Genomic DNA, 25,882 nt, shown 5'->3' with positions numbered 1-25,882 from the left:
GTATTATTTTGTCCGGTCTCCGAGGTTGTTTATATAAGACGGGACTCTGTAAAATATATTTTCATAAATCATGTGTGAAATTTTTTTGAAAATTTTAATATTTAAACATTTCTATTTAAATAATTTAATTTATATTTATATTTATATTTTTGGAAAAATTGAAAATAATTTATGAAATTATATTTCATAAATATATTAAAATATGTGCCAAATAATACAGAAGAGATAAAAAAATGAACGGGAACGGAGAGAATATTTTTATATAATTTAAAAAAAATGTTGAACTATACTGATGGCTCAGTTTCTATTTTTACCTATTACTCTATCTTTTGCTTTTAATTTAATTAATGTCGTTAATATGGATTCAATGCTATGTCATTTAATTATGATATGACTAATTATCACGCAAAGATAGTATTAAATATGAAATGATCACATATAAATTGCGAGACTTGATAAAAAAATCTGATGGATTATCGTAATACCCTTAATTGGATAAATTATACAGATTTTTATACATCTGAAATAATGTTTCTCCATATATAAAATAAATGTCTTAAAATATATATTATTCTCGCACCCAATTCTTTTCGATGTTATTTATTATACAGAATCTCTTTATAATTTTTAATACCAGACACATAGTCATTGTAACCATATTGGGCCAGTCCATGGGTCTTATTCATGGGCCTGATCTTCCTTTACTTTTACAAACAGTCCAAAGAATAAAAACAGATTCATGATCTTTATTAAGAAAACATTGTCCATGTATTATATTTGTATGTATGCACCTTTCCTCGGAATCATCGGTGAATATATGTACTATATGATCATGTCACACATAGTATTGGACGGAGGCTTTGTTTGTATTTAACGATAATGTCTAATAAAGGAGACAAATCAAAATGAGAAATTATGAATAACATTTCAAACATAATTAAAATTTTAGGGAAAAAGTATATGTAGAAATCTTTTCAAAAGTTTCAAACCAAAACAACCCAATAAAAATAAGAAAAAAAATCAAGTTTACTAAAGATCATAGTACTACTCCAATAATGCAATTTTTACTTCGATCTCTTGAGTGTAGCTAAGCATCCTGCTACTCATTCTTCAATTGTCCTCTGCGGGATCATAATCAACATCATCAATATCATCTTCAAAGTTGTCATCATCCGAGTTCTTCTCAGCTTTGTCCTTGTTCTCAGCTGGACCGACATTATCGTCATTGCCTCCAGAGTTTTCAACAGCCATGGCATCCGCTGCACCAGCGACCTCATCCTCAGCAGCAACAAGGTTCATTATATCGTCCCAAAAGACATCATGGTCTTCTCCCTAAATTAATAATCCAAAATGTCATTTTCATCAACCAATTACCCAAATGACCGCGATAAGATTAGTGAATTGAATGTGTACATACTGGGAAAAGATTCGGGTCTAAGAGAAAGTCATCCTCTGGGAAGAGATTCGGGTCTGAGAGAAAGTCATCTGATAAGAGCATTTCATCGTCATTAAACCAGCTTTCTTGAGCACCACTCTGTCCAGCACCAAGTTGCTACATGTACATAAACATTATTTATATTAGTCCAACAACATGCGACAAACTTTAGCACGCTAATTTTTTTTTTTTAAAAATAATACATCAATATGAGAACTTAGAAGTTGGAGGTATATATGTAGAGTATCGTACTTCAGTTACCTGAACACCACTAGTTTGTCCACCGAAGAGGTTGTTGCTTTCCTGCCCACCGATATTGATTGCTTGATTAAAGGAGAAGTTATTCCGCAAGAGAGCAGTACTAGAAGTTCCGCTATGATATGTTGATGGAAGCATATTTGTGTCAACTCCTCCAACCAATCCTTGGTTGCCATAAGGGAAGTTCTGCGGTTCCATCACTGTGTTTTGGGTATAAAAACCCATCGCAGCATTACCAACACTTCCCAAAGCAGCATTGCTGAGCCCCTCTGCAGTCATGTCCACAGAAGAAGATGCATAATTACTTGGAATCCACATTGGACTGATATTCATCCCTAAAGAAGCATCTGCAAAGACGAGAAAAATATACAATCTTCACTCGGTCAGAATCAATTTATATAATTAGTTTTATGGATAAGACTAATTACGCTTACCAGCAGGGTTAAACGGTGGCAGGATCCTGAGACCACCTGAGGATGAGGAGCCGTTACTAGCTGCACTGGGGGCTTCCAAATTTCCAGTTCTTTGGGCCTCTTTCACTTGATTTATTAACATCAAGTGAGGATTTCCATTGACCACAGTTGAGTAGCAATGCATATAAATCCACTGTGACATGCTAATTTCAGTAGCAGTACCATCCATCATGCGTTTAACGAATCTCCTATATTTCTACATTTCACATTATTAAACTCATAAAAATAAGGAGTAGAACACATGATATATTCATATAATATTTAGTTGCATTAGTGAATTCATTATAAATCTACTAAACAATCATGTATATAATTAATCACTATTCAAAAACCTGCAGATGGCTGGCGACTTGCTCCCTAGTAAGCCCAGGCACGTTCATGACTTGCACAAGGTCTTTTGGTACAGCTCCTGCATAAAAGTATTTTTGAAATGTCATATATGCATATAACTAGAGATTGCAATTGTAACAGGCATATGATATATTGGACTTACTGTGATAACCAAGGATGAAAAGCGCTTCCACGAATCGAGTATGGAGGCCGCCTGACCACATAACTTTTCCAGTTTTTTCTGTGTCAAAATAAGCAATCATCTGATTTTATTGAAATTCATATTAAATGTTATATTGTTGTAATCTATAATGAATAAGGATTTCTTACCGCTGAAAATACCATTCGAAGGTACCGTATTGACATATACTTCAGATTGGTTATTAATTTCTCTAAACGACGGAGTAGTGCCGTTAATTTTTTTCTGCCACCACACAGAAAACTGCCAGATATACTTTAAATCATCAATTGAGATGGGCTTTATCATGACATAAACTGCCCCATTCTGAATTCCTTCCAATTCTGCTCTATTGTCAGCAGATATCACTGCTCAAGTTCAATGTACATTAGTAGTGGTATCAATTAAATTAACTGTAGTCATATAATGCAAATATATGTTCACAGGAAATAAAAACTCACATATCACTGGCAAGCGAAATGCCTCATTTATATGTTTCTGCAGTTCATAGCCGTTCATGTTCGGCATATGAACATCAGACATAACGAGATCATAAGAATTTTCCCGAAGTGCGCTCAGAGCATCATAAGGATGCTTTACTGCGGTCACTGAAATTACCAGCGCATAAATTTATTAGAAATTACATAAAAATAATGTACATGTGCTCAAAAAACACAAAATTTCATAGTCAACTAACAGATTAAATTAGCAGACAAAACCACAAAATAATTAAACACTGAATACTTGATCTGGCTGAATTTTATCAAGCTACTTTCAACTCCGCTGGCCAGCCAAAGTTAAATACAGAATTTTAAGAACATAATGATACATGTTTTAGTGAGGATACATGATAATTTTAAAATTTTACATATGAACAAGATTAAGTGTAAATTGATACACATATTCAAATTTCAAGTATTCGATACATGTATTCGAATCAAAACAAGAGGTTAGTGTAAATTTGTACACATATATTCAAGTTTCAAGTATTCGATACATGTATTTTAATCAAAACAAGAGGTTGTAAAAGTGATAAATTTCACGAAAAGCATACTTTAACAAAACAAGCCTTCACAGCATAGAATTTTATATTATACAAGGAAAATTCTGTTTATTTAATCATACTACATAAATTATAAGATTTGCCGAAGATACCTTCATAATTCCATTTCTGCAAAAACGTTTTGAGAATAATTAAACACGTAGAGTCATCGTCTACTATCAATATCTTAAACATTTTGCTCTAATAGTACTAATAATTTTGTACCCGATAACTCGGCCGCTTCTTAATTTATAGTTGTGCGACAGGGTAAATGTATTTAATAATATGGGATTACCAAGATATTTGTTAATATTATCTTTTATAATATCTTTTATTATAAAATATCTTTTAAAAGATACGAATCGTTGACAAAATCGCAGATGCAAATTTGTCATTATTTTATAAATTTTTAAAAAATAACATATCTATGTGAAAATCTTCATCCCCGCGAAAAGTGTACAAAAAAGTGTTGAAATTATATTGTATATCGGTTTTTCTATGGTGTGCCTATGGGCACATGCTAAGCGCGGAAAATTTTGTACTTGGATCATTTTGATTGGCTCCTATCTCATGATAATGGTGGACCCCCCCTGCAAATACACCAACCACACCAATCAAAATCTACCAAATACAAAAATTTCCACGCTTAGCAAGTGTCCATGGGCACACACTAGCCAAACCGATTTTATATATACATATAACATACATGTAACTTTAGTATCTAACATTTGTGTCAAAACTTCGTAACTCTACTCATTCATACAGGTAGGCCTGTAAACGGATCGGATTTGGATCGGATCTAGCTAAATCCATATCCTAATCCATTTAAATTTATCGGATTCGGATCGGATCGGATCAGGAGTCGGATATTTTACAAGTCAATCCATATCCGGTCCACTCGGATCATGGATAATCGGATCGGAGCCCCGATCCACTAAAAAATATGAAATATATTTTTTCACCGTGAACAATGTTTTAACTTCCATACAAGAAAAGGAGATATTTTCTAGCTATATTAATTCATAAACTTTAGCGTAATAGGTAAAAAAACTAATAAATCAGTATTTAATAAAAACTTTGTTGGTTGTTCCGATAAAAACTTCAACACAGAATTTATCAAGTAAATAGAGAAATAATAAATAAGTTGCTTAATACTTTGGAGGAAGCAAATTATAATTTGCTCCTCTATTAATAAGGATTAAAATCGATAAATATGTCTTAAATACGGAACCAGGTAATTGAGGAGATTTTAAGTGGAAGAGTTAGCTCATGTGTTTATACTCACTCTACATAAAAAAAGAGTGATTATTAGATTAACCGGATAACAAGAGTGAAAGCCATGTCAAGAATTAGGAGCGGCTCATCGATTATAAGAAAATATGATTTAGGTTTTTGTCTTGTATCTTTAGAAGATTATAAGAAAATATGATTTAGGGTTTTGTCTTGTATCTTTAGAAATTTTTATTTTGTATGTAATATATTAATAATATTATATTATATTATAATACAATATAATATAAAATATATAATATAGTTAAGTATGAATGTGGATCGGATCGTTAACAGATCGGATTTGATCATATCCATATCCATTCTTTATCGGACCGGATTATTATCGGATCGGATTATTAGCAGATCGGATTTTTTTAATAAGGATCCATATCCATTTATTTAACCACGGATCGGATCGGGTCGGATCGGATATCCGATCCATTTACAGGCCTACATATAGGGTCATGTTCAAAAGAGAACAATTAGAGAAGCAACCTGTGACGGTCCAGGAATCCGGGGGTCTGGATTCTGACGTCACCACATAAAACCCATTTTTAAACACTCTTGAAAACCTGTATTTTTTTTTCTTTTAAAAGATAATGGAAATCCAAATAATTTAAAACCGGAAAATATTTGAAAAAGAACATAAATCAAATGATTTCAAAACCTGAATTTCAAACTTGAAAGCCATAATAAGAGAATTTCAAGAGAACATTTAAACTTTAATAAATGATTCGAAAGAGAACATTTAAACCCCCTAAAATCAACAGGATCGCATCCAGGTTACAGTATTGAAATTAGAATCAACCACTAATTATTACACAACATCTCTTACCAAATCAGATCATCTTCGATAAGAAGAATCACTGTCAACTATTCCAGCTATGACTTACACTTGAATTTCCATAGCACAGCTCTAGCTTGCACCAACCTCATCAACTTTCCTGAACACTCCTCGACCACCGGATCCTCAACTCTGTCTCCTCGCCTAGCATTAGCCTTACTCACAATCTCAATCAATCATCTCCTCTTTAAGCCTTTCTGAAATGGTTAGAAAGGAATAGCAAGGGTGAGCAACAATGCTCAGCAAGTAATAATAAACAATGATAATTCTGAAATGATATAACAGAAATTCACGAGTTCAAGATATAAAAGGGATTCAACCTGAGTTCACGAGTTTAGGTATTGTATAAGAAAATCACAATACCTTGCAGCAATTGAATACTGAGGAATTCAATCTTTCCAAAAGAATTATTGAATTGGACTATCACATTTTAATTAAAACCAAGGTTAGGATGCTGATCAGACATACCTAACCCCGAGCAGGCCCCGCCATGCTCTATCACTGGATCCAAGGCACTCATTGGCCTAACATGACCACGAATCTGGTCCACAGGTTTATATAAAAACAATAATCCAATTCTCTAATTCAATTCAAGAAGCCAATGTAAATTAACAGAACATCATCATAAATATCATCAACAACAGAATAACTTCAATTCAAACTTTGATAATAATCTATTCATAAATCATGATCCATCATTTCATAAATCACAGTTCAGGAAATCCTCAACTATTCAGTATCCTCCATTATCGGCTAAGCAACTGAATTTAGCCTGCTAAACCAGCATGACAATGGTGGGTTGAATAATCAAGAAGATCCCAATTCATTCAAAGCTCTAACTATCACTGAGCAACACATGCTTCAATGACAATCTGAACTTCGAATTAATTTGTAAAACGGAAATTCTTTAGAAACTTGAAGATTAGAAAGAACGGGTCAGAATACTCGCACTTTCGAACATTGAAAAGAAAGGTATGAATACTTGAAACATATACCAAAGGAATGGATCAGAATAATTGCAATATATCCAAAAGAAAGGTGTAGGATACTTGCCTTAAATCTGACTCCAGTCTCACATCTCTATCTCATCTTTCCACTTTCACAATCTATGCATCTCGTAATCTCTAGACCATCTCTAGCTATACTCTATTCGCCACATCGCTTCGCTTACTCGATTCATCCCTTATTCGCTTTGCAATACCATTCCGACTTTCTGACGTCTTCGAGCGTACACGTCTCGTCCAAATCCTTTACGAGAATAAAATAATACTATAATCACTAATCAATTTATCGCATATACATATCACGTATATCGATACCCACTTATATATCCCTTTACCTATCAAATATCACTTAACACATAATCATGCTTGGACTTTATCATATAGTCAAGTCATATTCCACATAACATATCACAAATCAATTATCATATAAATCCTATCGATAATTTGACAGCGTCTCGTCTATTTATTAGACTATCCTCCGGTCAACCTATTTCAATCGACAACCAATCAATCAACTCCAGTCACCATAATCCATATATCTTATCCAATATCAGTCAAGTCATGACACTATGTCATTCAAATCATTTATCATGTATATATAATATCAAGAATAAACAGCTATATCACGTAATCATCAATTAATAACAATCCAATAACATATAATCACATTCGGCACCTTTAACAACAATTACTCACATTCTCGACTCCATCATATTATTATGTTATATCAAACTAGACTTTATAAGCTTCTGTCTCTCTTTCGTTTCACTTGATTCCGACTTACGGATCAAAAGTTATGCTCAAAACAGTTTTCTCACTCCTCTGTCGGCACATAACACATCAAACAGATAGCAGACAACACATTACACATAAGGTTTCCCACCCCAATTGATATCAAATCAACTCTTGGGTTAAAAATGATTTTTCGGGAATTTTTCCAGAATTTTTAAACATTTTTCGGAATTAAAATCGATAAAAGAATCACTTTTCGAATAAATAATCAAGTCCCAAATACTTGAAATTGGACTTGAAATCATTCATAAACAATTATCGAGCCTTGAAAATAATTTGGAAAAATATTTTAAAGCTCGAAACCATTTTTCAGAATTTTTAAATCAAAAAGGATAATTAAATCCAAATAATTAATCAATTAAAATCAATTAATAATTAATTAAAATAATTAATCAATTAATATTTAAATTAATTGACTAATTAAAATAATTAATTACTAATTAAAATTAATTAATAAACTAATTTAGATTTATTTTTGAATAAAGAAATAATTAAAAACTATTTTTGGAATTTAAAATAATTAAATAAAACAATTTTTAGAAAATTAAATCAAAAGGTTTATTTTGTAAACTTTTGAAAGTTTTTGTCCAGGGTTTAAAGTGTAACTTTCAAAAGTTACAGGGGGTGTTTTGTAAGATTCAAAACTTAGGTACAACAACTTCACCACCTTCACAACTTCGGTGACCAAACAGCAATTTGCCGTCGGCCACCATACTAACTCGCCGGAAACCTCGTTCCCGGCCTCCCCGAGCTCCCACAAACTCCAGATAGCATATTTGGAATACCATAAACGTAAAACCGCCCTCAGATTCATCAGAAGCGGCCATATTTGGCCATAGAATGCAAAACAAAACTCGCCGCCGGCGACTTCCTTTTGAACTCCGGCGAGCCATTTCCAGACATCCCACATAACTGTTGAACATACACACAAGTTCCTCTCATCACGCTCTTTCTAATGATATAGATCACAATAGCCCAGAATTTCTAGATTAAAAACGCCTCTTTTTCAATTAAGAAAATTCATAAACCTCCAAGAACATTCAAGAACACAACTCCGAGAATTAAACCAACGTTTCTATATGTTATCGAAGTCAAAATTCGACATATAATATACCAAAACGACGAGAAAAACATGCTCTACAACATAGAATCATCAAAACAACCAAATAATATCATTTACAAAAATTCATCCTTTAAATCAAAATAGCTCGAATTTTGTAAAATTTATGTAAAATCACCTGATAAATCTGCATACAAACGGGTGATTAAACATGATTCTACGCGTCGATAGCTTCGTTTTGACTATTCGTACACCTCCATCGGATTCCAATAACACCTCCAAATCCTCGTTTGATTATGAAGAACACGAAGAACACCGCTCGGTTTCTCTCGGTATTTGTGAAAAGAAACTGGTGAAAATGATTTCTACGGTGAAAATCAGCTATAGAAAAGTCTATTTATATTTACAAATACTTGGTACCCCTTTGGATCGTTTATGACATGAAAATACGTATTTAATAGCTTTATATTAATAAAGCGGGGTCCAATCGGTACTGGTTTTCAAGATAATCATCAAAACGGGGCTTTTTAATCAGTCATTAGTATGCGGGTCCCACTGCAATTATTACAAGATAAGGATGAATCAAAATATCTAGTTTCACGTTTATCGAGACAACCAGATAATTATCAACAATTAAAATACCCAAAAAACTCCGCCGGACCGGCTACGGGGAAAACCGTACTCCGGATCGAAAAAGTCAAAACACGAAAAATGTCCGGAATATTCAAATTAGGCTAAAGGTGAGTTTTGTTGAAACTTCCGGAAAGAAAATTTGCTACCTCGTTACGAGTGGACGGTTTTACGGAAGTCAAATAATTAATAAATAAATATAAATATACGCAATTAAATCCGTAAATCGATTATAAAATCATCTAACATTCCATAAATCCATATGAAAATATCCAAATAAACTATATTTTCTCCTGAGCATATAGAAATTGAAATCTCTCAAATACGAACACATATGAGCAGTTAACGCAATAAACCAGATAATATAAAATTCACAAAAATTCATATATTAATCATATAATACTCATAATTAACCATAATTAATTAGCCAACAAATCCACCAATATCACTTACTCACATCACACATATATTCACATAATAATCATCTAGAATTTTCAAAACAATATATGAAAATCAGTTTTGAAAATACAATAACACAATAACCCGGGGTTTAAATATAAACCTTTGAAAACTCATTAAACTGGAATAAAATATTAAATCTTATTCCTTTCTTTAAAAAAAAATCATTTTTAATACTAATAAAAATATTTTTAATACTAATAAAAATATTTTTAAAAATCCGGGTCATTACAATCTACCCTCCTTATAGGGATTCCGTCCTCGGAATCAGAGAAAGAAGGAGGACGCATAATCTGTAAAATCCATACTAATCCACAACACAAGTATAATCACATACAACTATTCACATAATCACATCAATATTCAACTAGAGCCAATAATAATATCTAGACAAATACATTTATAGTAATCACATCTAAATTTAATAATATGGGATATTACATTCTACCCCCCTTATAAGGATTCCGCCCTCGGAATCCGCAAAGAGAACTCAAACGTATCATTTAGAAGATCGTGGTACACGCTTCATAATATCACATGCTCATCCGCCTTTGATCAACTTTGGCATACCTTTAAAGTTAAAGAAATAGGAGAATCAAAACTTTTACAATTGCAACTTCATTTCCAAGAATCAATCTTTGGGAATTTCGGAAGAACAAGATATTTTCAAAATAGGTCACATTGGAATACAAGAGTGATTGGGAGATCAATACGATCAAATGAACTTAATGTTGCGTGTCCACAGTAGACACTACTAAAGGTTGTTAACCTTCTTGTAATCACAACACACACAAGTGATGGCGTCCCATCCAACTCCTATCACACAGACAGGTATACCTTGTGTCCCCTATACATAGGGTTGTTCATCCCAATCAGATGGAAAGAATCCAAGAAATCTCAAGGAGCATCAAAGAATGTTAAGAATTATCGAGGAATATATTAAGGAACATCAAAAAGATATCAACGAATATCAAAGAATGTCAAAGAATATCAACGAATATTAAGGGATATCAAAAAATATGAAATAATATCAAGGGATATCAAAGAATATCAAATAATATCAAGGAATTCCACTGTCTCTTCATAAACATGCCTTTATCACACATCTTTGCTTTCCAACTCATACCAAGAATCAATATCAATGTCATCTTAGAATTTGAGAAATTAAAGATCTCATTTATCAAAACTTTTGTAGAAAAGATATCATGATAATATCTCACTGATGAGAAAACAATCAAAAGAATCTTAGTTGAAGAGAGGTATTGCCAAGGTCTTCTCAAATTCCCACTCTACTTTACGAAATCGTTATTCGATTTATGTCATCCTTTCAACGTTCTCGATAATCAATCGCTTTGACTCGTAATAGGCTCGTAAGATGTCATCGTAGACGTTATCGTTCGTAATAACTCTCGCCCATGTAGTCCACGTTCTCATGCTTCATCCAGTTGCCTTTGAAGTCCATAACACAACACGTAACATATCTTCGATTTTCTGAATCGTCACCCTGTGGGTTATGGGCCCACCTTGTCCCGCTTACTTAAAGCGTTGTCGTCGAGGACTAACGTTCTAACTTACTCGCAGACATCATCTCTAATAACTTGACTCAATTCCACGTACTCTCTATCATTCACTTCTCACCTATCAACCTCTATCTACCAATCTCTCCTTCTAATCAAATACAACTCATACTCTACACTTACTCTTCATATCTTCACTCAAAACAATATACATCTTCCAAATATCTGACATGGTCAACATACTATGAACCATGCATTTATATCATTCTCAAATCAATACAATAATCCAATTTCAAATATGCAGTATAATCAGAATACTCTGAACTCTGCATTTTCACCATTCTCAACTCAATCATTCACTATCAAACTCTTCTATATAGGTTTAATACTGACCTTTTCCACAATTCACCATCTCAATTAGTCAACATACTAGAAATCATATGTCTAACCTTAAGAATCCTAATCTCTTTAAATATCTACACTTAACTTGATCATCTAACTAGACTCTATGCTTCACTCACATCTCTAGACTATGTCTAAATAGTCTCACAATACCTCGATACGAGGTCACACAACGTCTAACCTATATAAAACTTAAAACTATAATCTATATTCAAATTCCAATAACTTGTAACCTGGCTCTGATACCAACTGTGACGGTCCAGGAATCCGGGGGTCTGGATTCTGACGTCACCACATAAAACCCATTTTTAAACACTCTTGAAAACCTGTATTTTTTTTTCTTTTAAAAGATAATGGAAATCCAAATAATTTAAAACCGGAAAATATTTGAAAAAGAACATAAATCAAATGATTTCAAAACCTGAATTTCAAACTTGAAAGCCATAATAAGAGAATTTCAAGAGAACATTTAAACTTTAATAAATGATTCGAAAGAGAACATTTAAACCCCCTAAAATCAACAGGATCGCATCCAGGTTACAGTATTGAAATTAGAATCAACCACTAATTATTACACAACATCTCTTACCAAATCAGATCATCTTCGATAAGAAGAATCACTGTCAACTATTCCAGCTATGACTTACACTTGAATTTCCATAGCACAGCTCTAGCTTGCACCAACCTCATCAACTTTCCTGAACACTCCTCGACCACCGGATCCTCAACTCTGTCTCCTCGCCTAGCATTAGCCTTACTCACAATCTCAATCAATCATCTCCTCTTTAAGCCTTTCTGAAATGGTTAGAAAGGAATAGCAAGGGTGAGCAACAATGCTCAGCAAGTAATAATAAACAATGATAATTCTGAAATGATATAACAGAAATTCACGAGTTCAAGATATAAAAGGGATTCAACCTGAGTTCACGAGTTTAGGTATTGTATAAGAAAATCACAATACCTTGCAGCAATTGAATACTGAGGAATTCAATCTTTCCAAAAGAATTATTGAATTGGACTATCACATTTTAATTAAAACCAAGGTTAGGATGCTGATCAGACATACCTAACCCCGAGCAGGCCCCGCCATGCTCTATCACTGGATCCAAGGCACTCATTGGCCTAACATGACCACGAATCTGGTCCACAGGTTTATATAAAAACAATAATCCAATTCTCTAATTCAATTCAAGAAGCCAATGTAAATTAACAGAACATCATCATAAATATCATCAACAACAGAATAACTTCAATTCAAACTTTGATAATAATCTATTCATAAATCATGATCCATCATTTCATAAATCACAGTTCAGGAAATCCTCAACTATTCAGTATCCTCCATTATCGGCTAAGCAACTGAATTTAGCCTGCTAAACCAGCATGACAATGGTGGGTTGAATAATCAAGAAGATCCCAATTCATTCAAAGCTCTAACTATCACTGAGCAACACATGCTTCAATGACAATCTGAACTTCGAATTAATTTGTAAAACGGAAATTCTTTAGAAACTTGAAGATTAGAAAGAACGGGTCAGAATACTCGCACTTTCGAACATTGAAAAGAAAGGTATGAATACTTGAAACATATACCAAAGGAATGGATCAGAATAATTGCAATATATCCAAAAGAAAGGTGTAGGATACTTGCCTTAAATCTGACTCCAGTCTCACATCTCTATCTCATCTTTCCACTTTCACAATCTATGCATCTCGTAATCTCTAGACCATCTCTAGCTATACTCTATTCGCCACATCGCTTCGCTTACTCGATTCATCCCTTATTCGCTTTGCAATACCATTCCGACTTTCTGACGTCTTCGAGCGTACACGTCTCGTCCAAATCCTTTACGAGAATAAAATAATACTATAATCACTAATCAATTTATCGCATATACATATCACGTATATCGATACCCACTTATATATCCCTTTACCTATCAAATATCACTTAACACATAATCATGCTTGGACTTTATCATATAGTCAAGTCATATTCCACATAACATATCACAAATCAATTATCATATAAATCCTATCGATAATTTGACAGCGTCTCGTCTATTTATTAGACTATCCTCCGGTCAACCTATTTCAATCGACAACCAATCAATCAACTCCAGTCACCATAATCCATATATCTTATCCAATATCAGTCAAGTCATGACACTATGTCATTCAAATCATTTATCATGTATATATAATATCAAGAATAAACAGCTATATCACGTAATCATCAATTAATAACAATCCAATAACATATAATCACATTCGGCACCTTTAACAACAATTACTCACATTCTCGACTCCATCATATTATTATGTTATATCAAACTAGACTTTATAAGCTTCTGTCTCTCTTTCGTTTCACTTGATTCCGACTTACGGATCAAAAGTTATGCTCAAAACAGTTTTCTCACTCCTCTGTCGGCACATAACACATCAAACAGATAGCAGACAACACATTACACATAAGGTTTCCCACCCCAATTGATATCAAATCAACTCTTGGGTTAAAAATGATTTTTCGGGAATTTTTCCAGAATTTTTAAACATTTTTCGGAATTAAAATCGATAAAAGAATCACTTTTCGAATAAATAATCAAGTCCCAAATACTTGAAATTGGACTTGAAATCATTCATAAACAATTATCGAGCCTTGAAAATAATTTGGAAAAATATTTTAAAGCTCGAAACCATTTTTCAGAATTTTTAAATCAAAAAGGATAATTAAATCCAAATAATTAATCAATTAAAATCAATTAATAATTAATTAAAATAATTAATCAATTAATATTTAAATTAATTGACTAATTAAAATAATTAATTACTAATTAAAATTAATTAATAAACTAATTTAGATTTATTTTTGAATAAAGAAATAATTAAAAACTATTTTTGGAATTTAAAATAATTAAATAAAACAATTTTTAGAAAATTAAATCAAAAGGTTTATTTTGTAAACTTTTGAAAGTTTTTGTCCAGGGTTTAAAGTGTAACTTTCAAAAGTTACAGGGGGTGTTTTGTAAGATTCAAAACTTAGGTACAACAACTTCACCACCTTCACAACTTCGGTGACCAAACAGCAATTTGCCGTCGGCCACCATACTAACTCGCCGGAAACCTCGTTCCCGGCCTCCCCGAGCTCCCACAAACTCCAGATAGCATATTTGGAATACCATAAACGTAAAACCGCCCTCAGATTCATCAGAAGCGGCCATATTTGGCCATAGAATGCAAAACAAAACTCGCCGCCGGCGACTTCCTTTTGAACTCCGGCGAGCCATTTCCAGACATCCCACATAACTGTTGAACATACACACAAGTTCCTCTCATCACGCTCTTTCTAATGATATAGATCACAATAGCCCAGAATTTCTAGATTAAAAACGCCTCTTTTTCAATTAAGAAAATTCATAAACCTCCAAGAACATTCAAGAACACAACTCCGAGAATTAAACCAACGTTTCTATATGTTATCGAAGTCAAAATTCGACATATAATATACCAAAACGACGAGAAAAACATGCTCTACAACATAGAATCATCAAAACAACCAAATAATATCATTTACAAAAATTCATCCTTTAAATCAAAATAGCTCGAATTTTGTAAAATTTATGTAAAATCACCTGATAAATCTGCATACAAACGGGTGATTAAACATGATTCTACGCGTCGATAGCTTCGTTTTGACTATTCGTACACCTCCATCGGATTCCAATAACACCTCCAAATCCTCGTTTGATTATGAAGAACACGAAGAACACCGCTCGGTTTCTCTCGGTATTTGTGAAAAGAAACTGGTGAAAATGATTTCTACGGTGAAAATCAGCTATAGAAAAGTCTATTTATATTTACAAATACTTGGTACCCCTTTGGATCGTTTATGACATGAAAATACGTATTTAATAGCTTTATATTAATAAAGCGGGGTCCAATCGGTACTGGTTTTCAAGATAATCATCAAAACGGGGCTTTTTAATCAGTCATTAGTATGCGGGTCCCACTGCAATTATTACAAGATAAGGATGAATCAAAATATCTAGTTTCACGTTTATCGAGACAACCAGATAATTATCAACAATTAAAATACCCAAAAAACTCCGCCGGACCGGCTACGGGGAAAACCGTACTCCGGATCGAAAAAGTCAAAACACGAAAAATGTCCGGAATATTCAAATTAGGCTAAAGGTGAGTTTTGTTGAAACTTCCGGAAAGAAAATTTGCTACCTCGTTACGAGTGGACGGTTTTACGGAAGTCAAATAATTAATAAATAAATATAAATATACGCAATTAAATCCGTAAATCGATTATAAAATCATCTAACATTCCATAAATCCATATGAAAATATCCAAATAAACTATATTTTCTCCTGAGCATATAGAAATTGAAATCTCTCAAATACGAACACATATGAGCAGTTAACGCAATAAACCAGATAATATAAAATTCACAAAAATTCATATATTAATCATATAATACTCATAATTAACCATAATTAATTAGCCAACAAATCCACCAATATCACTTACTCACATCACACATATATTCACATAATAATCATCTAGAATTTTCAAAACAATATATGAAAATCAGTTTTGAAAATACAATAACACAATAACCCGGGGTTTAAATATAAACCTTTGAAAACTCATTAAACTGGAATAAAATATTAAATCTTATTCCTTTCTTTAAAAAAAAATCATTTTTAATACTAATAAAAATATTTTTAATACTAATAAAAATATTTTTAAAAATCCGGGTCATTACACAACCCATAGAACCCTAATCTTATTTCTAATATTAGGTAGGGTTCTACGGCAGAACTTCACATGCAAAAATGTCAATATCTATGTATTATAGCTGACATTATTTTTAAACACACACATCGATGAAAAAACATGAAAATAGGGTTCTACAGCAGAACCTTAGTGGTTCTCTGTTCTATTTTAAGAATTGATTCTCTTTTTAAGGTTCTGCAGCAGAACCTTAGTGATTCTCTCTTGAACATGACCCGAATGGGGTCGCGCTCAATAGAGAACCAATGCTTAAAATAGAACCATAGAACCACTAAAGTTCAAAAGAGAACCAATGCTTAAAATAGAATATAGAATCAGTGCCGCAGAACCCTATTTTTTGCATAGATTTTCAGGATTTAAATCTAAATACATGTTTTTTTCATCTGTGTTCAAAAGTAATTTCAAAATATATTATATAAATAAGATTGCAGTTCTGCTGTAGAACCCTAACTTATACCAGAAATAAGCTAATAGTTCTAAGGGTTCTATGTCTTATGGTTAACACAACCTTATGTTCAGATATATGTGTGTACAAATTTGTACATAAATATGAAGATTTAATATATATATTTCATTATACAATATATAAATTGTAATTTTAAAATATATTTTAATTAAATTTTGTTATTAAATTTATATTATATGTACACGAAATGTATATAACACGTTTCGAAACAGGTTTGGATTAGAGATTAGGTAAGACGAATTCAAAAGGGATAAATATGAATTTCACCATTAAAGAAAACATAAAGGTACACGCACATATTCACAGATTTGCTCAAAAATGATCCAACAAAACCACGAAACTTCACAAAGGAAAATCCCACTGACAACACGAAATGATTTGAATGTAAGAAATGTGTATGCCACTAGAAGCATTACTAGTGTCTCTCAAAGCACCATCCCACTGCATTAAAAAGCTTGATCAAACACTCGCTCAATCCATTATAACTGGTCTCATCTACACCAACAAAGCATGGAACACCATTCTTAGAGCTTACTCCAAATCCAACAAACCCATTCAAACTATCATCATTTACAACCACTTTATTCAATCCAACTCTATCTACCCAGATAAATACACCTACCCAGTTATTATTTCAGCTTCTACGCGCCTTCATTGTGTGCCTAAAGGGGTGGAAACTCATGCACGTGGCGTAAAAGTTGGTGTGGATTTTGATTTGTATGTGCAGAATGCACTCATTCATTTTTATGGTGCTACGGGACAGGTGATGAATGCACGTAAGGTGTTTGGTGGAATGTGTGAGAGAGATGTCACTAGTTGGAATACTATTATAGGGAGTTACAGTGGTGGAGCAAGTTTAGGGGCTGAAACGATGGATTTGTTTCGGGTTATGGTTCGTGTTGGTTTTCGGGCTGATCGGATAACAATGGTGATTCTATTGACAGTTTGCGGAGAAATAAAGGGACTAGAGTTTGGGAGGTTGATCCATGGTTATATTGTTAAGATGGGGATGGAATGTGGATTGAATGTAGGAAATGCATTGTTAGATATGTATGCGAAATTTGGACAGATGAGTACATTGTTGAAACAGTTTAATGACATGCGCGAAAGAAGAGATGTTGTGTCGTATACAATATTGGTTAATAGTTATATAGAGATAGGGAGGATTGATAGGGCTCGTGAAATTTTTGATGACATGGCTGAGAAAGACATTGTTATGTGGAACTCGATGATTCATGGTTATGTGAGGGAGAAGCGGCCAGAGGAAGCTTTGGAGCTTCTTGTTTGTATGGAGGATGAATCGGTACAGGTAGATGAGAACACTATTGTTAGTTTGCTTGCAGCTTGCTCTAGTTTGTCGAACCTTAAATATGGAAGATACATTCATCGACTCTCCCTCAGAAACAATATCAAACAAGATCTATTTGTTGAAACAGCTCTAATTAATATGTATTTCAAGTGTGGGGGACTCGAGGATGCTATGATTATTTTCTTTAAAATGAAATTTAAAGATGTTTTTACGTGGACAACAACAATTGAAGGACTTGCCAGGTCTGGATTGGAAACGAAAGCTTTGGAACTTTTTAAGCAAATGGAGAAACAAGGAACTAGGCCAAATGAGGCCACCTTTGTTTCCATACTAACAGCATGCAGACAAGCAGGACTTGTTGATGATGGCTGTCGCTTGTTTAAAAGGATGATAGAAGTCTACAGAATTCAACCTAGTATGGAGCATTTCACCAGTCTAGTAGAGCTGTTAAGTAAAGCCAGGATGTGGCATCAGGCTGAGGAGTTTATTAGCTTCATTGTACCGCAAGAAAGGCTAGCAGCTTACAAGACTCTGCTTAGTGCTTGTATGAGTTGCTCGGAAATTAATCTAGGACTGAAAATCGCAGATAAAATCCTACAGTCGGGTTCAGTTAGTCACGAGGTTTATGTCCTGTTATCAAACTTCTATGCTGGAGCAGGTCTCTGGTATAAGGTTGAAGAGACTAGAAAAGTTATGAAAGACTTCAATATGAAAAAGCAGACAGGTGTTAGCTACATAGAACTTATGTCCTAATCGACACCTAAAACTCTAAAGTAGTAGAGATGTGCTGCCACAATGAATCACAGATTGACAGAGCAGTGTAATGTTGTATAGTAACTATGCACATATTTTTTATGTTGTTGGCCCTTGACAGGATATTTTTCAATTGATCTACAGATGTTAGATGTATGTATGCCTTAATATCAAAGAAGCTTCCACCAAAATCATCTATAGCTATCATCTACATGCTAAATTTTATATTATTATGACTTAATGAGTACCAGATCAGTTAATCCAACTTGAAAGTGATACATAACAAATAAGAAACAGAATTAAAGTCTGAAGATGACATTTAGAATCTAAATTTTTTGTAAAGTAATGATATGTATGCAATTCATCTCCTCAACTCCTCAACTGAGCATTATTGAGCATCAAACATCATAATCAACATAAATAAAACTCACCGTTTGCATTTCAAGAAGACTGTAAAACACTGATACAAGTCAGAGAGAATACATAGATCCTAGACAATTATATGAACCAAAAAGCAACACAGATATGATAAAAGGAAAAAAAAGAAAAGGTATCATTGAATTATCTTCAGTTTGTAGATTTTTACAGTGCAGAATACAACACCTAAGGCTGGACTTCCAACCAGGTTGATCCCTCTATGATCGTGGGATCCAGAACACAATTTGAACATTCACTAATCACAGAGAAACGACTACATTGATTGAATTAAAAAGGGAGTGCCTTTAACAAAAGCATCCAAAATCTAAGCACAATTTTTACCAGAGGATCGCAACGAGGGTTGTGCATCTCCTTTGTTTCCCAGTGGTTTCAAAATCAAGCACCATGCTAACGTAAAGACAATTGCAAAAATCCGACCTCCAACAAGCCCAGAAAGAATAATCAGACAAAATACCCAATATTTTGAAATCCATAACGTTTCTCTGCCTGATTCTTCCACAAAACTGTCCTTACTCAGAATCAGATCACAAGGATCCAAACTAATCTGTGAAATGTTAACTTCATCTTCATTTAGTTCTCCCTGGCCTTCAATTTCCCTAAGCTCATTGCTTCCATCTTTTCCAATACAAGTATCTTCTTCCATTGACTCCGGTACTTCACTTCCAAAACCTGGCACCACACTTTCCAAACCAGACCCTTTTCTCCTGGACTTGCACAATTTTTTCCGAACAAGTTTCCTCATCTTTGTTTTCAGCCTAGCCTTCCGAGAACCCTCTTGTTTAGGTTCATCTTCTTTCATTATATCTATGATCTTTAATTCCATTCTCTCAAATTCTAATCCTTTGTCAGAATCCAAAGATACAACTGGCTCAATCACATCACCCAAATCAGCCTCTATCTCCACACTTTGAACATTCAAGTTAATGTCTTTAACTGAATCATGACAAATCGAAGCAGCACCCCCTTTAATCCTAACAAAACATAAAACTTTTGCAACAATCACTTTCAGCATTTTTCTATAATCCGAACACAATTTCGACAATCCATACACATAATTCCCCACATACTCAAGTAAAAACAAGGAAAATGCAGACACACTGACCCCTACCACCAACCTTCTTGTCACCAAAGCAAGAATTACCATAAGTAAAACCTTCAAGATAACAATAAAAATATTACCCCTATTATCAACAACCTCACCACCTCTTTCTTTGCCGTTGACCAGATCATCCTCCGTTCGATTCGTCAAACACCTATCAGAATTTACCATTCCCACATCCATATTTAGTAATTCAACTTCCGAATTTATTGCACACCTCTCTGGATTTCCTAACTGTGAATCTGAATTACCATAACTTACCGAGTCAAAGCCAGAAGATCGCTTTTTCTTGGCAGACTTCTTTAAACGATCTCGATTTTTATGAAAGAGATCAATAATTGAAGTAGGAAATCCAGTCTGAACAACAAGAGAACCCCCATGTTTCGATGTATTAAACTGATCAGCAAACCGAGAGATTCTTGATCCCTTTGTTTTCTTCCATGGAAATGGCATGGCTAATACTTCTTGATATCAATTTTGATCACAACAAATCAAAACAACCAAGCCAAAGATTCAATCTTTAAGCCACGACCCGAAATGGAGATTTGATAATCACAGCATACCAAACCCAAACAAGCCAAAGATTGAATCTTTAGGCCATAACACAAATGGGGTTTTGATAATCACAGCAAATCGAAACCAAACAAGCCAAAGATTGAATCTTTAAGACATAACCCAAAATGGGGTCTTGATATTTACAACAAAATTCATACTTTTGCTAAAGTCATAGGAAAAAGAAAAACTTGTGTAAATGCAAGTTTCTTGTGAGATTGTATGTGCATAAATGAGATTAAATAATGTAGGAAAGGGGGAATGAAAGAGACTGTTAGTTAGGGGACTGAGAATAAAAGAGAGCAAATGATTGTATATATAGAGCCTGTATGTAAATGTTACTGTACCTTGGAGAGTTGGAGTCAATGAGGAAAGTTTGGGAAACCCTAGTAAATGAACAGGGTAAACAAACGTGTAAGAGATGGACCGAGACTTTGGACTTCTATAGATAGATACACATAACAGGTGGATGCAAACACATATTTCACGTAGGCATGTTTAACAGACTCACTTTTAAAATCAAATCGTGCGATTTTGCTTGCACAAGAGCAAGGGTGATTTCTAAATTTTTGTTAGTTATAGTGATTATGTAAATTGTTTATATAAGTTTTTTGCTAACAGGTAATTATGTCAAGTTAAAATTATACATAACAGCTTTACTAATTCAACAAACTTATTGAATCAAACATGATTATCTATATTTTTTTAGCTAAAAGATGATGGTTGGAGAGTATTTCTTTTTACATATCATCTAAAAGTGCCACTTAGATCACACATAGATGACACATAGATATTATAACTAACAGGTCTCAACAAGATGCTCTAACTAGGTAGTTTTAATCGGCATATAAAAAATCAATGGGAGTATCGTTAATCTATTATTTTCCAACAGTTGCCGGAAACTTATTTCGCCGAACTTTCAAGTTGCACAGAAAATTGAACTTCTTTTTAATTAAGTTGCATTACAGAGTTTCAATTTAAATAAAATATTATGTATTTAGTTTATCACTATGTAATTAAAAGTTATATAGTTAATTTTGATAAATATTTAATATTTTGATATTAAAAAAGCTACTATGTAACTTGGAGTGATCACAGTGAAGGTAACTAAGTTTTCATGTTTTGAGGTAACTATGAATATCACTAAAGTTCCTTATCATATTTAGATATCCATTAACCAAACACTTTACCTCGAAACAAACTAGACCTATAATTATAATTTTAAGTGATTTGACTAGATAATTTGAAAATATTAATTTTAAATTATATTTATTAGACTGTCAATATATTATATGTTCTTCAAACTGTATTTAATGTTTAAAATCGTTAAAAATCCTTAATAATTCATAATATACATTAATATTTTTTTGTTTTTATATAATATTTTAAATTTTAATACAAATTAATTCTTATTCATATTAAAGATAAATATGAAACTATATTTTTTTGAAATCAACTGATATCATTATTTTCGTGTCATATAAAAAATTTGCCGGATTGAATTGAAATCGTGACGACGAATTTGTCCGTCCTGATCCAAATCAATGAAATTGCATGAAAGTAGTGGTACTAGCTAATTTAATAAACTTGCCAATAATTCATAGGGTCTCAGAAAATTCATCATAATATATGCTATAGTGCTACCATTAATTAATAAATATATATACACTCATCTTATTTTTTGTTTCTATCATATGCGTATCAAAGTAGCCTCATAAATATCTAATTGTAGGGTTTCAATTAGAAAGAATTCACCAACCAGAACCCACAACAACTAATCTCTTGTCGGTAAGTGTGGACTTTTGTCAGACCATTCTGATAATTGAAACCCAGAAGAAACTTCACTAGAGCCTTTTGAGGGACATGGTAGCTATTAAGCTTCTATGATTAATTGATGGTTTGGAGTGTAATTTTAATTACTTCAAAACAATGAAAGTCAACGAACATTTACAGTGCAGCATCAGTTGTCATATTTGACCAAACGTGTCAAGTGAATAACCAAAATAGAAAACGCATATTTTTTCAGTTTAAATTTTAAAATATTATTTTATCTCTAAAATTTTAAAATGTTCAACATGTGGAGACCAGACACCACAAAAGAAAATAAATAGACAAAATTTCTGCAAGTTTAATTTTCAGTACAAAATTAATCAAGTTAATAGCTAATAGTTTTAAAAATCTTAATGTGTAAAGATAATTAATTAAGTTATGCAATATTCAAGAATTAGGGAGATAGACATTTTTGTATTTACACCAAATAAAATACGAGTATTATAATTGTTTTTAATCATGCCACTTAATATCATATCCAGGTTATTCCAGGCCTTCTATTTAAAACCATTTTGGACTATCATGTTTAACATTAACAGGAACACAGCATGATCTTGTTTAAATTTGCAGAAATTTACTTTTTGTTGAAATTAAAGTAAAGGAATAGCACTTGAAAATTGAAACTAACAGATGTCCATTTACTTTAGTTGAAAAGCTGAGTGAACGTGTGCGTTAAATAAAATAGTTTTGTTATGCACAATATTATATAATTATTAATTAGGAGTTGAAAAAAACATTTCTTATAATCCGGTCACTTTATATTATTGCAGCGTGCTAACCGGTGCTTGCTTGGGCCCAATGGTCACTTTTGTAGTTTTGTTTAGGCACGGGTCCATTATGCACTTCGGGTTTGTATTTCCTTTCGTTTCTTTCCTTTATCTTTATCAACTTTCTGAGATTATTAAATATAAAAAGAAGGCTTTGATATATAAAGGCAAGAATTAAGCACCATTGCACTAGCGATTAGTATAAACACACTTGTAACATGTTTGATTGCTAATTACTTCGTGGGTAAGAACTCGGCCTGTTTTCTTAAGAAAAAACTTATATATAAGTTACTTTTTTATTAACTAAAAAACACTTTCATAATTTAAATTATATATTCTCTTAGTTTCAAAATTATAATCTTGACTTTTTTAATAATTAAATTGATTATCGGCTGATTGTATTGTTTTGTAATGTATAAAAAATGAGATACATTTTTAAATAGATCAAATATATTTTCTAATGATATAATTTTTTTCAAATTTTATTATTTATATGATATACATAATTATTAGCAAAATTTTAATGAATTTGGCCAAATTATGCGAAACCAAGAGACTATAATCTATTTATCTGCATGACTTTAATTATTACAAACTCTTAACAAAAATTTATAACCAATAATCGTCGAATTTCTTGAAATCGGTAATAAAATATTACACCAATATTCAATCATTATATAATTTAATCTAGATCATGAAAGAGAATTGGAAACTTATTTAAATATAAACTATTAAAAAATTATGTAATTATTTAAGACGTTCTATTTTACAACCTGACTTAAAAAAATTAAATAATTACTATGATAACTGAAATATTAAAGCAATCATTGCAGGAGATGCTAAAACCAAAATAAAATGTACGTGGTGTTGTTTCATGGCTAGCAATGGAAAACACGTGTGTAAGTCATGAATCAATAATGCTTCCAACCAAAATATAGTCACTGACACTTTTTTTTATCTTTAATTTTAAGCTAAGCCTGATTCAAATCTCGTCGCCGGTGAGATGAAATATTTAGAGGAACCAGGTTTAATTATAGGATATTTCTTATGATGTTATTGTAAAATGTTAATTTATATTATATAAGATTTATATAATGTATTTCTAAAAAACACCTAAATTGTAATAAGAACTTTTATAAAATATTTTCAAAAATACTTATGCAGCTGTTGCAACCAACTGATCAACCTCAATCACAAATGGCATTTTAAAAATTTATACGAATATCAATCATTTCAATCATATTTACAATCGATCAACCAAAATTCAATCACAAATATAATTTTAAAAATTCAATACTTAATTTTATATTTGTTACATAATCCTTTGTATAATAAATTGTGCTAGCGTGCCCTTAAATCCGAAGGTCTTTTTGTTTGAAAATATATTAAAGAATTCTTCAAGCATTTTATGAAGTCTAAAAAATCAATACCATCATATTTTTATGAATTTTAATAATCCTAATTAGATATTATTGAAATTTTAAGTATAATTAAAAATCTTAATTGAATATCATAAGATTTCATAATATAATCTAAAATTTTAATTAAATTTCTCAAAATTTTGATACAAGTTTTAAAATTCGAATTGAATATTTCTGAATTTCAATAATAATTTTTAAAAATCCTGTCAAATACACTTGCTAAGAAATTTGAAATTCTAATTATCCGAATATGTAACTTGACTAATTTTGTAATCGGGTTGTTTAATATGTGCCCTCATACATAGGTTAAGGGTGTATTTAATATATGTCGTGGTTGTTGACAGCTCATACAATGAATAGCGCTTACTGCTTTCACCTTTTTTCCGAGTTTTTTTAATTTTCTTTTCTTTCTCATCTTTCAACACTTTCATGTTTAGTTTTCTAATTTTTATTTTTTTAACCACGACATTTAATTTTATTTATTTTTATAAAAGAGCATGTTGAATAAAAGATTTATTTTAATATAATAATATATACCTCATCTTTGCATTTTTTATAACTAGAAAAGTAACAAGTATGTGTATAAAAAATATAAATTAATTTCATCCCACAAATAATATATAACGAGGCCCCCTGCATGCACACTAATTTTCTAACTAAAAATTGAATTTATTATTAATATTATTAAAATAATAAATAATAAATAATAAATTTATTATTAAATATCAAATTAAATGATTTTAGTTA

At 32.2% G+C, this 25,882-nt stretch overlaps 3 protein-coding genes across 9 annotated transcripts; 1 reads left to right on the top strand and 2 right to left on the bottom strand.

Annotated features, from left to right (window-relative positions):
* Positions 1-920: 920 nt before the first annotated feature.
* Positions 921-16,455, bottom strand: LOC108214992 (two-component response regulator ARR2). Of its 7 annotated transcripts, none has more exons than XM_064085780.1 (13): positions 15,329-16,454; positions 14,758-15,002; positions 13,344-13,542; positions 8,867-12,487; positions 5,882-6,029; positions 3,136-3,282; positions 2,827-3,042; positions 2,660-2,737; positions 2,499-2,575; positions 2,128-2,362; positions 1,697-2,040; positions 1,418-1,552; positions 921-1,332 (listed from the first exon to the last, which is right to left on the bottom strand). In XM_064085780.1, the coding sequence occupies exons 5-13, from the start codon at positions 5,922-5,924 to the stop codon at positions 1,111-1,113; spliced, it is 1,497 nt and encodes a 498-aa protein (XP_063941850.1). In that variant the 5' UTR covers positions 5,925-6,029; positions 8,867-12,487; positions 13,344-13,542; positions 14,758-15,002; positions 15,329-16,454; the 3' UTR covers positions 921-1,110. The 7 variants fall into 7 exon arrangements, with proteins under 7 accessions (XP_063941850.1, XP_063941849.1, XP_063941848.1 ...); XM_064085779.1 differs by lacking the exons at positions 13,344-13,542; positions 14,758-15,002 and adding exons at positions 6,882-7,080; positions 8,296-8,540 and having other exon boundaries at positions 5,882-6,025; positions 8,867-12,491; XM_064085778.1 differs by lacking the exon at positions 14,758-15,002 and having other exon boundaries at positions 15,329-16,452.
* Positions 16,456-17,357: 902 nt separating this feature from the next.
* On the top strand, positions 17,358-19,028 carry LOC108223621 (pentatricopeptide repeat-containing protein At1g31430). The gene has a single exon (XM_017397963.1). It carries the CDS (start codon positions 17,358-17,360, stop codon positions 19,026-19,028), a length of 1,671 nt encoding a protein of 556 aa, XP_017253452.1.
* A 528-nt stretch (positions 19,029-19,556) lies between these two features.
* On the bottom strand, positions 19,557-21,452 carry LOC108205491 (uncharacterized). The gene has a single exon (XM_017375472.2). The coding sequence runs from the start codon at positions 21,016-21,018 to the stop codon at positions 19,771-19,773; it is 1,248 nt and encodes a 415-aa protein (XP_017230961.1). The 5' UTR covers positions 21,019-21,452; the 3' UTR covers positions 19,557-19,770.
* Positions 21,453-25,882: the final 4,430 nt, after the last annotated feature.

Source organism: Daucus carota, chromosome 1 (genome assembly GCF_001625215.2).
Source record: "Daucus carota subsp. sativus chromosome 1, DH1 v3.0, whole genome shotgun sequence".
Taxonomy (NCBI): domain Eukaryota; kingdom Viridiplantae; phylum Streptophyta; class Magnoliopsida; order Apiales; family Apiaceae; genus Daucus; species Daucus carota.
Note: the sequence above shows the minus strand (reverse complement) of the source record. Positions and strands in the feature narration are given on the sequence as shown.

Bases quoted from the DNA above. Each gene is read 5' to 3' on its own strand.
- LOC108214992 (XM_064085780.1), bottom strand. From the start codon at position 5,924: ATGAGGTTGGTGCAAGCTAGAGCTGTGCTATGGAAATTCAAGT. The intron at 3,283-5,881 runs GTAAGTCATAGC...TGGTAATTTCAG, and splicing joins TGTGCTATGGAAATTCAAGT to TGACCGCAGTAAAGCATCCT. The intron at 1,333-1,417 runs GTATGTACACAT...TTATTAATTTAG, and splicing joins TAGACCCGAATCTTTTCCCA to GGAGAAGACCATGATGTCTT.
- LOC108223621 (XM_017397963.1), top strand. From the start codon at position 17,358: ATGTGTATGCCACTAGAAGCATTACTAGTGTCTCTCAAAGCACCATCC.
- LOC108205491 (XM_017375472.2), bottom strand. From the start codon at position 21,018: ATGCCATTTCCATGGAAGAAAACAAAGGGATCAAGAATCTCTCGGTTT.